At 37.2% G+C, this 13392-nt stretch overlaps 1 protein-coding gene across 17 annotated transcripts in view; it reads left to right on the top strand.

Moving 5' to 3' along the window:
* The window catches only part of LOC122839367 (rap1 GTPase-activating protein 1-like), a 59333-nt gene that overhangs the window by 38446 nt on the left and 7495 nt on the right, over nt 1-13392 (top strand). For 14 of the 17 annotated variants that reach the window (XM_044130890.1, XM_044130908.1, XM_044130900.1 and 11 more), the window contains 14 exons: nt 730-777; nt 1000-1038; nt 2010-2201; nt 4326-4429; nt 4816-4894; nt 4980-5033; nt 5976-6059; nt 8286-8386; nt 8536-8665; nt 10089-10244; nt 10331-10402; nt 10491-10577; nt 10673-10813; nt 11820-11942. In XM_044130890.1, coding sequence (XP_043986825.1) covers nt 730-777; nt 1000-1038; nt 2010-2201; nt 4326-4429; nt 4816-4894; nt 4980-5033; nt 5976-6059; nt 8286-8386; nt 8536-8665; nt 10089-10244; nt 10331-10402; nt 10491-10577; nt 10673-10813; nt 11820-11942 — 1410 coding nt within the window. The remainder of the gene's footprint in view (nt 1-729; nt 778-999; nt 1039-2009; nt 2202-4325; nt 4430-4815; nt 4895-4979; nt 5034-5975; nt 6060-8285; nt 8387-8535; nt 8666-10088; nt 10245-10330; nt 10403-10490; nt 10578-10672; nt 10814-11819; nt 11943-13392) is intronic. The other 3 variants (XM_044130983.1, XM_044130950.1, XM_044130975.1) reach the window with 1 other exon arrangement.

Here is a 13392-nt window from a genome sequence, read left to right on the forward strand (position 1 = left end):
ATCCCACACATAAGAGGGTAAACAGTTCTATGATAGAGCTTATCAAAAGGCACAGCATTTCTGTCTGTTTGCAGTTTATGTTCCAGTGATGGCGTACACACATTAGTCATCATTTTCAAAAATATCAAAAGCACTGCAGACAAGAAAGCTTCCAGAAGCTTTCACGTATTTCATGTCTTGCAGTTGCTTTTTGTGCAAACAAATATATTTCTTTTGACGGAAACAGAGCTGCATAATATATATTTACCTTAATAAAGTCTAGCCTTGTCATTACTGCAACTCCATTTCTGCATCCCCTCTCCCCGTTCTCTATCTCTCTCTCACACACACACACCTGAGTGAGAATGGCTGTGAAGTGTTCCCACCCAACTTTGCATTTTTGTAAGCCTCCAGGGTCTAATTCCCACACTTCTGCAGTTTGTTTACTACTTTGCTTCCACTCCCCACCCTACGCTGTCCTCTAGTCTTTCAGTATCCCTTCCCCGTCTATGAAACGTATCTGCTTCAGTTTTTTTCCATCTGTCCCTCTTTGACACTGCTTTGCTTTCTGCCTCATGTCTCCTGGGAGAAGTCTGCCGTTATATAACGAGTTTGATCCTTTTCTCCCAGTTTGTTGCGTTTTATTTTTAGACTGTGATTATTACTCTGCTCTGCGAACATTGTTTTTTTGTGTGTGTTTGTACTGGGACGATTTTTGTGCGATTTCTTTTATTATCTTCTACCTGACAGGGCAGCAGGATGGATGAGCAGAGATGCGCCTTTCCTCCACCTCTGAAGGTACAACTTTGCTATTACAGGCACTTTATTTTTAATAATATATAACCCAGACTGAAATATCTATGTAACATTGTAGTACTGCTGAATTGTTTAATGAATGATTTGAACAAATCTTTGAATGTATTCTTTAATAAAGGGATTAATAATAGAAAATAAGACAGATTACATAACAGCTATAAAACTACTCTATCAGTGTATTTTTATTATTTTAATTTTTTTCAGACTGAAGAGGATTACATTCCATATCCAAGTGTTCATGAGGTGGGAAAAACAATTAATTTTTTTTACAGTGAGAGAAAAATTTTATCAGCTGCTGATTCTGTATGTTTTTTCTCTTACAAAGAAATGAACAGTTTCTAATTTTTAATGCTTACTCCATGGTTATTAAAGAAAGACAAATCAGTCACAGAAAATCCAGAAAAAAATCCATTACATAATAGTTTAAAAGTTGAGAAAATGTGTATTTAATCCTTTAGTAGAACATTGCATAGTATTTGGTAGAGAAGAAAATATGTTGCATCCATTTTTACTCACAAAAATGTGAGTTTTGGTGCATTTCTCCTTATAGAAACTTTATACTTGGTCGTGGTCATTTTGCCTCAAACTACTTCAATTTGTGCCATCAAACAAACAACTTTGTGCATTAAGCCATATAGTATTAAGTTATTTTTTATGATCGATAAGTATTCTGATGATGAAATAAATCAGAATTCTGCACTATTTTTTCTTAGGAACATCACCGTATTTCTCATGCCATTAGAATTTAATTTGCATGGATATCTAGACTGAAATTTTTAAAATTTTATTATAAATTTACATTTTGGTTTCAGGTATATTTTTTTTTACCAGGTGCTTCTTGCAGATTCTCCTTTGACAGCCTTTTGGTCTTGGCCAAGGGTACAGAGAGATAGAAAAGAACGATATTGATTTTGTGAACTGGTGTGCATTATCCCATGACAAATAGTGATTACTGATTAGGAGTGATTAACTCATTAATCTGGAGGTTAAATGGGCGTGTAGCAAATCTGAGGAAGCCAGGATTAAGGCTGGGTTTTAGATGATCAAATATTTTTCACTTAATACCATCTAGTGCAGTTTTTGCCTTCTTCATGGATTTTCTTTCTCCGCATTTAAAAGAAATGAGGGGAAAAAAGCTGCAAAATCAACAGGGAATCAAATTGCTCTCTTTCTCAAGTTTTTGCAGTGCTGATTTTCACCCATATATTCAACAGGTGTTGGGAAGAAAAAGCCCCTTTCCTCTCATCCTGCTGCCACAGTTTGGTGGTTACTGGATTGAGGGAACCAACCATGAGCTGAGTGAAGCTGGGAACCCGGAGCAGCACCGACCGCCTTCACCCAGCAGCCGTACTAAACTGGAATGTAACACAACGGCCACACTGTACAGGAAACACTTCCTGGGCAAGGTGAGCTGCATAACATGCAACATGCAAATTATATTTACAATATCAATGCAGCTTCTTCTCTTATGACCTGAACTTTATCAAAAATGGTGAAAAACACTTAGATTGTTGTAGGAAAGCCAGACTTTGCATTTGCAAGCTGCATCCTCAATGCCTGGAAGTCATACAGAAACACACCAACAAAACCTTTCTGGGCTTAGTATTTATTTCTATGTCTGAAGAGAAGATTACTGGAAAAACACAAGCCTGGTAGTTCTTTGCTCCATCCTCAGACTGACAGCTGTTTCTTTACTGGTTGCCGTTACGTCACTGGCTTCTCCTGAGGAAGGAAATATTTGCTCCTCGACTTAAAACTAACCATCATGCCTGTACTGTAGCTCGGAGGTGACAAATTTAAACTCTTATTCTTGATCTTTTTCTTGTGAGCAGTTAGAGTATGCGCATCATTTCGCTTCGGAAACACAGACCAAAACAGGCATTAAACTTCTTTGTACAGATTGTATTTATCACGGATTAGAGAAGCACCATCTCATGTCGGCCTCCTAAACTCAAGTTGCCACACACAGAGAGCTTCATCAACAATGCACCAAATGTGACACAAGGACAGGAACACATAAATGTAAAAGATGTCACGTAACGAGTCCAGCCTTTGTGTGCGTAGCAAATGAGCTGAACCATTTACAAATAGGAAGATGTTGGGAAAAAAGTTCATGGTTGTTCCTGTTTACTTATGAGATTCTATGTTTTATGTTTGTGCGCTTCATTGTGATGGTTCCGCTGAAACAGAGACTCGCAAACTGACCTCCACTTCTAGTTTTAGGAGGATGTTTTATATTTATCAGAGTATTACTTACATAATTTTTAGGAAACATAAAGGAGTTGGCTTTACAGAGTTCCAAAAGAGCCACAGTTTAATAAATAAATGAGTCATTAAATATTTTTAGAAGTAATTGATACAAAATGTAAAAAAAAATTATTAATACGCAAATTGCTAATGATTTAAATGTGTCAATGATGATATAAAAAGAAATATTTGCAATTCGTTAATTAAAGATTACAGTTTTGTAAAAACGTAATAAACCACCGCACTGAAAACCTCCTTGTTTTTCCAACAAATATTGATTTCTGAACTCTTCCTGAGTTAAGACATTAGTATTGTTGTTTCTAAATGAATAAGAATCTGTTTTATTTGCATTATTTGAGATCTGAAAGCACTGCATCTTTTTTGTTATTTTGACTTTTTCTCATTTTCTGCAAATAAATACTACATTAGTTCATAGAATAAAAGAACAACATATACATATAAAGACTAAAATAAGAGAAACTGATTATTTTAAGTGATCTCATACTTTTTTCCAGAGCTGTATATAAGACCATATACTTTAGTATTTAATTATTTATGCTGTGAAGTTGTTTAAACGGTTTAAACATTAGTGTCTCGTCAAATAGACACTAATGTTTAACTGGTAAACCTGCACAGCAACTCGGTGTGAGATGAGTTTTATTATTAAGAGCAGAAGAAGTCAAGCCCTTTTACTGTGATGTTTCAGGCTGGAAGATAATATGAATTTGTAATGTGTCGCATTATGCAATGAATTATTCTACAGGCTTAAAGGGAAACAATTATAATTAAACATGTTTCCTGTGAATAAGCATCCATTTTTGGTTGTGAAATACTTACTTTATTGTATAGTTTCTAAATAATTTGTTGGTTTTCAGTTAATTGGGGAACATTTAAACCTCCAAAGTTAGTTGGTAGTATTAAAATAGACCTGGTGTTTAACATTCCTAAAGTCTCTTTTTCTGTGTGTAAAGTCTTAGTTGAAAGGGTAAATAGGCTAAAATATAATCTGCTTACTCACTAATTTGCATTTGCAGGTTCTTCCACAGAGAATTTCACCATTTTTCCACCCATGCTGTAAATGTGCTCAGGTGTTAATCTGAGTTTGAGCGGGAGAAAATATCTTGTGCAATTAAACTCGGCTGCATCTTAAGATGTTTTCCACATCTATATTAGAGATGTTAGCAAATTTTTCTGGTGGAAGTACTGCAGCAAAAGGACATATGCATTGTCTGGGTTTGTTTTTGATGAATATTAATGGTGTTGCGCTAACTCTGTGCCCTCAGGAGCATTTTAATTACTATTCACTGGACAGTTCCCTCGGACATCTGGTGTTCTCCATAAAATATGATGAGATTGGTGACCAGGAACATCTCCGCCTCATGCTCAGGTAACACTCAGTATGTATGTATGTGTGCAGTCTGTGTGATTCTCAGCTTTACAAAGAACTATTGTACAGGCTTAAAGGGAAAGTTCCCCACTTTCAGCAGCTGAAGAGCTTCAGCGAATGCAGTGCAATCATTTTTCTCCTGAAATCCCCAGTGTGGTGATAATGTGTGACTATGTGTACTTGTCGTCCTGCTGTTACTGCAGCAGTCATAAAGCTAAAGAGTGTCAACAGAGCTGTCATTTCCAACGACGTAGTAACAGATGGACTATTTAGGCCAGCGAGTGGGTGTGATAGGAGGGATAGAAGGCAAAGAAAGGGGAAGACTGACGATTGGTTCTTGTTCTGTAGCGTCTGATGGATGAATTATTGCTTTGTAACCTCAACAGAACCAAGCTGAAAACCTACCAAGATGTGATCCCCATTTCCTGCCTAACAGAGTTTCCCAACGTGGTTCAAATGGCCAAGGTGAGAAGAGATGCATTTCTGTGAACAATAACTGATCAGTCGTCTCATTCTGACATTTTCTTTGTTTTGAAAATTTAAACCCAAGCTCGTCTGTGAGGAAGTCAATGTGGACCGCTTTTACCCTGTCCTCTATCCAAAAGTAAGTTGGCGCCACCAGTTTTGCATTTGTCTCTCTCAATAATTTAAAATTTAAATAGTTTGACAAGCAGTAGTGGGCATTATGTCAGTGTCAAGAAGTATATATAATGATTTAACTATTCTACAAGCCTCGGTGTATTTTATTTGTATGTCACAAGAGATACACCAAAAAGCTGAAGAAGCCATTTGCAGTTCCTCTGGTCAAACAAAACCAAGTTTGGACATTTTGGTTTTCTTGCAAAGTTCCATATATGGCAGAAATAAAACACTGCACATCAGCCTTGACACATTTTCATAGTGAAACATGGTAGTAACAGCATCATGCTGTGGAGATGCCAGTGTTAAGCAGGGGCAGAAATGCGGGCCAGGGTTGATGGGAAGAAGGATGGAGCTAAAGGCCGTACAAAATAGGAAGAAAACCCATCAGAGGCTGAGATTTGACTTAAAAACTGCTCACAGACCCAATCTGATGTAAAGTTGAGCTACTTTGCTTATTATTTCCAGCAGATTCAGTTTCTTGACGTCCAACGCTGACAGAGTCATAATCTAAAGGGCTCCCAGCTGTAATTGCAAATCCATAAATCTGCTCTATAAGTCTGAATAAAATGCATAAAACTCTTTCCAGATTAAAAAAAAAAAAATTAAGACATCCATATCACTTCATCACCAATTTGTTCTTTTACCTCTGAATTTTTTAAAACCAAACTACTGACACAAATAATTTAGAACTGGCTGACTAAAAACTCAACATATCCACTAAAGTAAGTCTCGCACTGAATTTGTTGAGTAAAATTTTGCAAATCATTTGCATACCTGCAATGCATAGAAAAGAATCGAATGGAAAGTAAGAAATACTTGCTAATCAAGCTCAATTGGTTGCAATCAATAGGCCCTTATCAAGAAGGTGGTTGACAAAAAATATCTTTTGTGTGTGTTCCTTTAGGCTTCAAGGCTCGTCGTCACATTTGACGAACATGTGATCAGCAACAACTTCAAATTTGGGGTCATCTACCAAAGGTTCGGACAGGTGAGTAACAGAGCAGGTGTGCTGGTGGTGCTGAGCTGCAGGAATGCCTGGAACCTGCTGTTTGTGTTCCTCCTGTGAACAATGAGCATGCATATTCAATGCAGTTTCTTATTTTCCTCAGGGAAGCTGATTATGCTCAGTCCGTCTTGTACTAATTATGTCTTTCTGTCAAAGCCAGTCATTGTTGCTGCCTTCAGCTCACCCTCTCATTTTTCTGAGCCAATCAGTTCCTTTGTGTCAGGGAGCAGGGCTGGAAGGACGAAAGAGCAACTCTGAGCTATTCCAAGAAAACCTGCAGATTCTGATAGGCACGTGTTGATAAGACCTCAGAGTAGGCGCTTTTCATTTTAACAGAGACTCTCTGGTTAGGGCGACTTTCAGGAACTCAGAAGATTATAAACAAAAGCAGCTTCTTCCTTCTTTATTCTGCCTGTTTTAAGGTGATAACTCCTCTTCTCACTATCCGCTGATAATCACGTTTAAGCTAAGAGGATTGTAACCACAAGCTCCCTCGTCTCTGAAGGTTCTGTCTAATTTGGCTGCCATATTGAAATTATCACAGCACAATATGCGTATCTTTATTTTTTGTGCTTGTGCCATAACTGCTGCTCTGCCAAACAAATGTTCTCTGCCGCGCTTCTCAGTCCTTCTGCTTGATATTATTAAACTAGACTTGGAAAGTACTATTGGAATTCATTCACCTTTTCTAAAAGTTCTTTTTCACTTTAAAGCCATAAGGTATTTTCTTGGAAATGCATATAATTGAAAAAAAACTGTAGGAATTTCTTTTTGGAAGTAAAGCCTATAAATTTATCATTTGCATTTACATTTATCCATATTTACTTTCATAAAGTTAAATAATGTGCAACCGGATTATCTTTAGAACTTCCTAGCTGTACAATAAATCCCTCAGAAGGTTCTTTTAGAGAACAATAGTGAAATAAATGGCATTAAAATCAACAAGAAACGCAGCAGAAAGATCATTAATAAAGTTGTGTAGAGGTTTAAAACAGGGATGGGTTAAAAAAAATTACAAGATTTGAACATCTCAGTTAACTGTTTATTGGTTTACATGCAAAACCCCATGTGTGAGCACTATTCCCTCATTCTATGAGACGTTTTTTTCTTAAGGATCTGCAGAAAAGATCAGAGCATATTTAAATGCAAGAATGGCTCAGTTAAAGTCCAGACCTAACTGCATTTTAACACCTGTGAATAGACTGTCCACTGCTGCAATTTGTTCTGCAACGTGGAAATGCATGCCATGCTTTGTGGATTTTTGTTCAACTTCACAATTATGCAGCGGAGGGTAGAGTAACCAAAACATTTTATTCAAGTAAGAGTGGCACTACTGCAATATATTTTTATTCAAGTAAAAATCTGTTCAAGAAATGATTCAAGTCTGAGTAAAAAGTATTTGGAAAAAAGGCGACTCATGTGCTGAGTAATTGATCACAACATAAATCATTGAATACTTAGAAATTATATCATCAGACAGAACAAAATATAAAGTTATGCGGACATTTTTATGTTTTGAATATCAAAATTCATGTAGGTAGAATAATTATGAAATAACAAAATCAGTCAAAAGAAACTATTTTCCTAATAGATTTCTTTCAATATAAAATTTAAGAAACTCGTTTAGCTAAAACAACCTTGTTATTCACATCAGGTAGAGAATACAGAAATTTTACTCAAGTATGAGTACTGACTGAACCTTCATGATAAAATTACTCAAGTAAAAGTAAAGAGGACAGCAAAGCAAAAATATACCTAAAGTTCATTTGCACACACAAAATCCCAACATTCAGCTCTGGTCAGTCCACTGAAAACCTCCTGCTTATTCCACCAGATATTGATTCCTGAACTCTTCCTGACTTAAAACTTTAATATTGTTGTTTCTAAATGAATATGAACTCATTTTCTTTGCATTGCATCTGAAAGCTCTGAATCGTTTTCGTTATTTTGATTTATTTTCTGCAAATACATTTTTTTGCTTGGAATTTTGGAGACATGTTGTCAAATAGTTCATAGAATAAAAAAAAACAATCTTCATTTTACTCAAACATTTACCTATAAAAAGTGAAATCAGAGAAACTGATCATTTTAAGTGGTTTCTTCATTTTTTCCAGAGCTGTATATGTGTGGTTGTAATGTTATAATGTTTATGAGATATGAATATGTTTGCAAGAATTTTTATTTTTCTATCTGCTTCCCTGGATTCAGACGTCAGAAGAGGAGCTTTTTGGCAACAGCGAAGAAAGTCCTGCCTTTGTAGAGTTCCTGGAGTTTCTGGGAGAAAAGATTGAGCTACATAATTTTAAAGGGTAAGAGTCAAACAATAGTTGTCAAGGCTCTAAACGAACTCCACCATACTCCTATTTGCATCCCATCATGCATGCTGCAGGAGTAAATGGTCACGCTTTCTGCAGTGATGGTGGAATATCCTGTTAGACATGCTTCTGTTTACTTGCAGTTTCCGCGGAGGGTTAGATGTGACTCATGGGCAGACTGGCAACGAATCCGTCTACTGCAACTACCGCAACAAAGAGGTCATGTTCCATGTGTCCACAAAGCTGCCTTACACAGAGGGGGACACGCAGCAGGTAATGTAACACCATGGGACTCTGACACACCTTTCGAGATTCATATGAAGTGGTCAGACAAGTTCCCCTCTGAGAATAACATTTCCCTGTTTACCCACGCTGAGTCAGAAATCAGAAGTGCATAAAATGTGTACAAGTTCCATTACCATTTGAATATGTGAGCTAATTTTTCAGTTCTCGTGTATCTTTTTTTTCCCCCCCACACAAATACTGATTAGTAAATGCTAGTTTATAAACTCCAGCATGTCGCATTTTGTACAGACACAGATGGGAATGTCTGTGTTGACATGCTCAGCCTCCCAGCCTGCAGTAGTGGGTGTTATATATATATATATATATATATATATATATATATATATATATATATATATATATATATATATATATATATATATATATATATATATGTACCAGGTTGACCTAAAACAGCGAACTCGTTTGGCTGACTTCAAAAGAAACAGCGCCTCTTTGTGGTGGTTTGCAAATTTACATGCTGGCAACTGAAAGCAGGTTGCATTTGCTCTTTAATGTCTGCATTTTCTGAAAATGGAGGGTATTCATCTGATAAATGAAATGTAGAACTACATCCTTTACACCTACTGTATTTTATTTATAGTTGCTTGTGGTTCTTTTGTTTTGTACAAATTTTATAAGCTTAATGTCATAAATTATGAAGGCGTTCTTGATTATGTTCCCAGAACACTTGAGAACTAATTAGCAGTGGGGTTTGTTTTTTGGCTTTGAAGTTAAACTTTAGGCATTACACATTTTTAGTATTTCTGTTAGTTTCTGTCCACAAACAGTGGTCTGCTTGAAAGAAAAAAAGTCAAGTTTTCATCTCATCTGAGCAGAGCTGTGTACCCCATATGACTTGCAGAAAACTGCAGGTGGGACTCTGCAGTGATTTTCTTTTCTCTACTCTTCTGCAAAAGCCTGATTTGTAGAGGTCAAGTCTGCAAAGATTCTCCCACCTGAGCTGTAGTTGTCTGCATCTCCTCCAGAGTTAACATGGGACTATCTGCTTCTCCTCCTAATACAGAATATAGATTCTGCTTTACACTTCTCTATACATTTAATTCTGTGTTTTGGTCTTCATGTTGCTGTTTGTTTGTTAATGTTCTCTTAACAACCCTTTGAGACTTTCGCTGAATAATTACATTTATATTGACATAAAACTACACTTGTTTGTGCTTTTTATTTGTTACTTCTGAAGTTAATTGCATTACATTTTACTTAGGAGTGTCAGAGTAAAGGAGGTTGCATGCCTTCTAGTTTTAAGACATCTACTGGTGAGAACTATTGGTTTCCGTCTATTGCATTACTTTGTGGTTTTAAGATGAAAAAAGTGATCACAAACTAGAAATATTTGCAGATTTTATGTTAAATATAACCACAAGTTTGTTCTGGGGATTTTTTGCTGCAGTTGCAGAGAAAAAGGCACATAGGCAACGACATCGTGGCCATCGTATTCCAAGAGGAGAATACTCCCTTTGTGCCGGATATGATCGCCTCCAACTTCCTTCACGCTTACGTGGTGGTCCAGGTGGTCAACCCCTGCTCTGACAACGTTGTCTACAAGGTAAACGCTCCTCACTTTTCTTCTTTCTGCTTCTTTGAGATAGTTAATGCGAGTAATTATTCTTCGACCTTAATATTTGTTCCCAGGTTTCAGTCACGGCTCGGGATGATGTTCCTTTCTTTGGTCCAGCTCTCCCAAACCCAGCCACGTTTAAAAAAGTAAGAGAAACACAAAGCTTAAGAATCAGCCTTGTCATTATATTTTAATTTCAAACTGCTTTCCTCTCTCTGCTTTGCTTTTATTTAGGGCCCTGAATTTCACGAGTTTCTGTTTACAAAGCTAATCAATGCAGAATATGCGTGCTACAAAGCTGAAAAGTTTGCAAAGCTGGAGGTGGGTTCTTGAACGTTTTTCGTCAAACATTAAAAAATCTGTACATTCAATTCGTTTTTCATTCTCTTTTTTGCATTTGCGTGTTTTGGTTTCAGGAGCGAACCCGATCAGCTTTGCTTGAAACCCTTTATGAGGAACTCCATGTGAACAGCCAGGCCATAATGGGAGTTGGAGGAGAGGACGACAAGCTGGAAAATGGGAATGCAGGAGGAGGGGGATTCTTTGAATCCTTTAAGGTAAACGGAGAGTTAGATGCACAAACTGCACTGCCATAAGAAACTATGTAAAAGCAAAGTCCTGTTTGAAATGTGCAAATCTTTAATCCAGGTCCAACATACTTCAGTGTAATTTAGGATTACATTTTGTAGGTTTTGTGTTTCTTCAGACATTTTTCTGGCTAATGAAACAGGAATTTGCACCATTCTTGTTGTATTGATCTGCAACCTTTAGAGGTGCTGCTGCAATTAGTTATTTGGAGACAGCTCCTTGTTTCCAGGCTTATTTAAGCCTGAATAACCGGCTGCCGTCTGTAACTTTATCAAGCAGACAGAATTGAGCAAGATATCGATTTTCTCCATAATTCACTGCACAAAAGAAAATATTTGTGTTTTCAAAAATGTCAGCCTATCCATACAGTAGATATTGCTTTTGCTGGTATTATAAAATGATAAAGATCGATGTTATAACTCTGACGCATTGACTTTTTGTGACCTTTGTTTTTTTTATGCCTGTCGTTGGATTTTTCTCATGGCTTTTCTCTGGCAGCTCAGGGTCTTGACACTTGTACACAAGCTGGGCTGTAAGAGCTTTATCACTGCCTCCCAGTTGGTGTTAAATCTGAATGAAGTGGATTTCTGCAGCTCTTTGCTCCTCTTTGCTTCCCAGCTTTTCTTCCTTGTGCATCCCGGCAGTAACTTGACGCTGTGCTCTCTGCATGCCGCTGCCACACTTTTTCACGACGCTGTCACCAATTCAGAGCAAGCGGGCGGATTTCGGATTGCTCTGCTTCTCCGCTGCGTTACATCCAGCTGGATTTAACTACTTTTAGTAGCGTGGTGGTTTGACATCTGCTCACTCTTTCTTTGTCGTCCTGCCATCTACCTAAATATAATAACTCATCAGCAGAAATGTCTGCTTCTTCCTTTTCTGTCAGTGGCAGTCAAAGACATGATCCCGGTTCCTGTAGGGGACAAATATCAGTGCCATCTGAATTTATCTCCTCCTCCTCATCTCTTTCCGTAGCGGGTGATTCGCAGTAGGAGCCAGTCAATGGATGCCATGAGTCTAACTTTAAAGAAGCCATATGCAGTCTCCAATAACCTGAGCAGCCACAGTCCTGCAGAGAGCCCTAAATTCCCTGGGATAGTAAGTACAGTGCCTCTCTTCGCCTCAGCTAAGGCGAACCTTGCTACCTCTGCCTCCTCCAGCACCTCTACTAGCGTATCGCCTCTTCCTCACACGCTTGCCGCATTAGCTTCTCACACTGATGCACCTTTCCCTCAGCCGAGGGGATCAATATCAGACTGCTTTGGTCTGGAAGCTCCCTCTCATGTTGCAATTAGTTATAAACTGTCTGCAAGATGGAGTGAGAGGAAACCGACTGTTTATCAGGATTGTGGTGATGGTTTGGGGTTAAAGCTGTCCTTTTTAAATTCTAAAGCATCTGCATTCTTCACCGCAAAAACAAAATCTTACCAAGTAGTTTTGGACTATTTACTAGAACAAATATCTTACTTGAAGTCAGACAAAACTAGTTTACAAGTAACCTTTTCTAGTACTTGTGCTAGTTCTTTTTCATCAATATTAAGGAATTATTGACTTAAAACAAGCATCTCACTGACAAGTTAGATGTGTTTTATTTCAAGTGTCTGATATCTTCACTAGAAACTAAACCAAAATGACTTGGTAAGATTTTGTGTTTTGCATTGGAAAACAAGCATAATAAATCTCTAATGTGTTCCAATATTTTGCTAACAATATGTCTGCTATATTATGTGCACAATACGTTAAGCATGGGTTCAATTGAAAACCTTGTAACTTTGCCTTATTTCAGGATGTCTGTAAGATAATTGAACTAATTCAAAGCATCATTGTTGCTTCAGCTCTTTAATCTAGAAATAGTACTTTTCTAATCCGAGCTGTTTACAAGGTTTTTACCCGATGTTACCGTTGCATTCAGTTTACATCCACCCATCATGGGCATTACTATCCTAATAATGTCATTTATGTTGTTAGATGTATTTGGAGAGACCTGGCTTCTATCTGTAAGAGTTTCCTTTCCAAAACAAGTTAGGATGTGTTTTTGGGACCATTTGTGGTCCATTCTTGCCAGCGTGCTAACAACATTTTAGCAATAACAGTTCAAATTCATAATTTAAAAAACTCAAATTATTTTTATATTCATGCCCATGATAGCTGCATGCAAACCTCTGAACATAAAGCTCTGGAAAAAATTAATAGACCACTTAAAATGATCAGTTCCCTTGATTTTACTCTTTATATGTATATTTGAGTAAAATTAACATTGTTCTTTTATTCTATGAATTACTGACAACGTCTCTAAAATTCCAAGCAAAAATGTTGTTTTTATTTAGAGAAAATGGGAAATGATCAAAATAACAAACAAGATGCAGCGCATTCAGACCTCAAATAATGCAAAGAAAACTTCATATTCATTTAGAAACAACATTACTAATGTTTTAACTCAGGAAGAGTTCAGAAATGAATGTTTGGTGGAATAACCAGGAGGTTTTCAGTCGGGTTCATTGCATTGGGCTCTTAGTTTTTTCCAGAGCTGAACAATGGGAAATAAAGA

The sequence above is a fragment of the Gambusia affinis genome, linkage group LG01 (assembly GCF_019740435.1).
Source record: "Gambusia affinis linkage group LG01, SWU_Gaff_1.0, whole genome shotgun sequence".
Classification (NCBI taxonomy): domain Eukaryota; kingdom Metazoa; phylum Chordata; class Actinopteri; order Cyprinodontiformes; family Poeciliidae; genus Gambusia; species Gambusia affinis.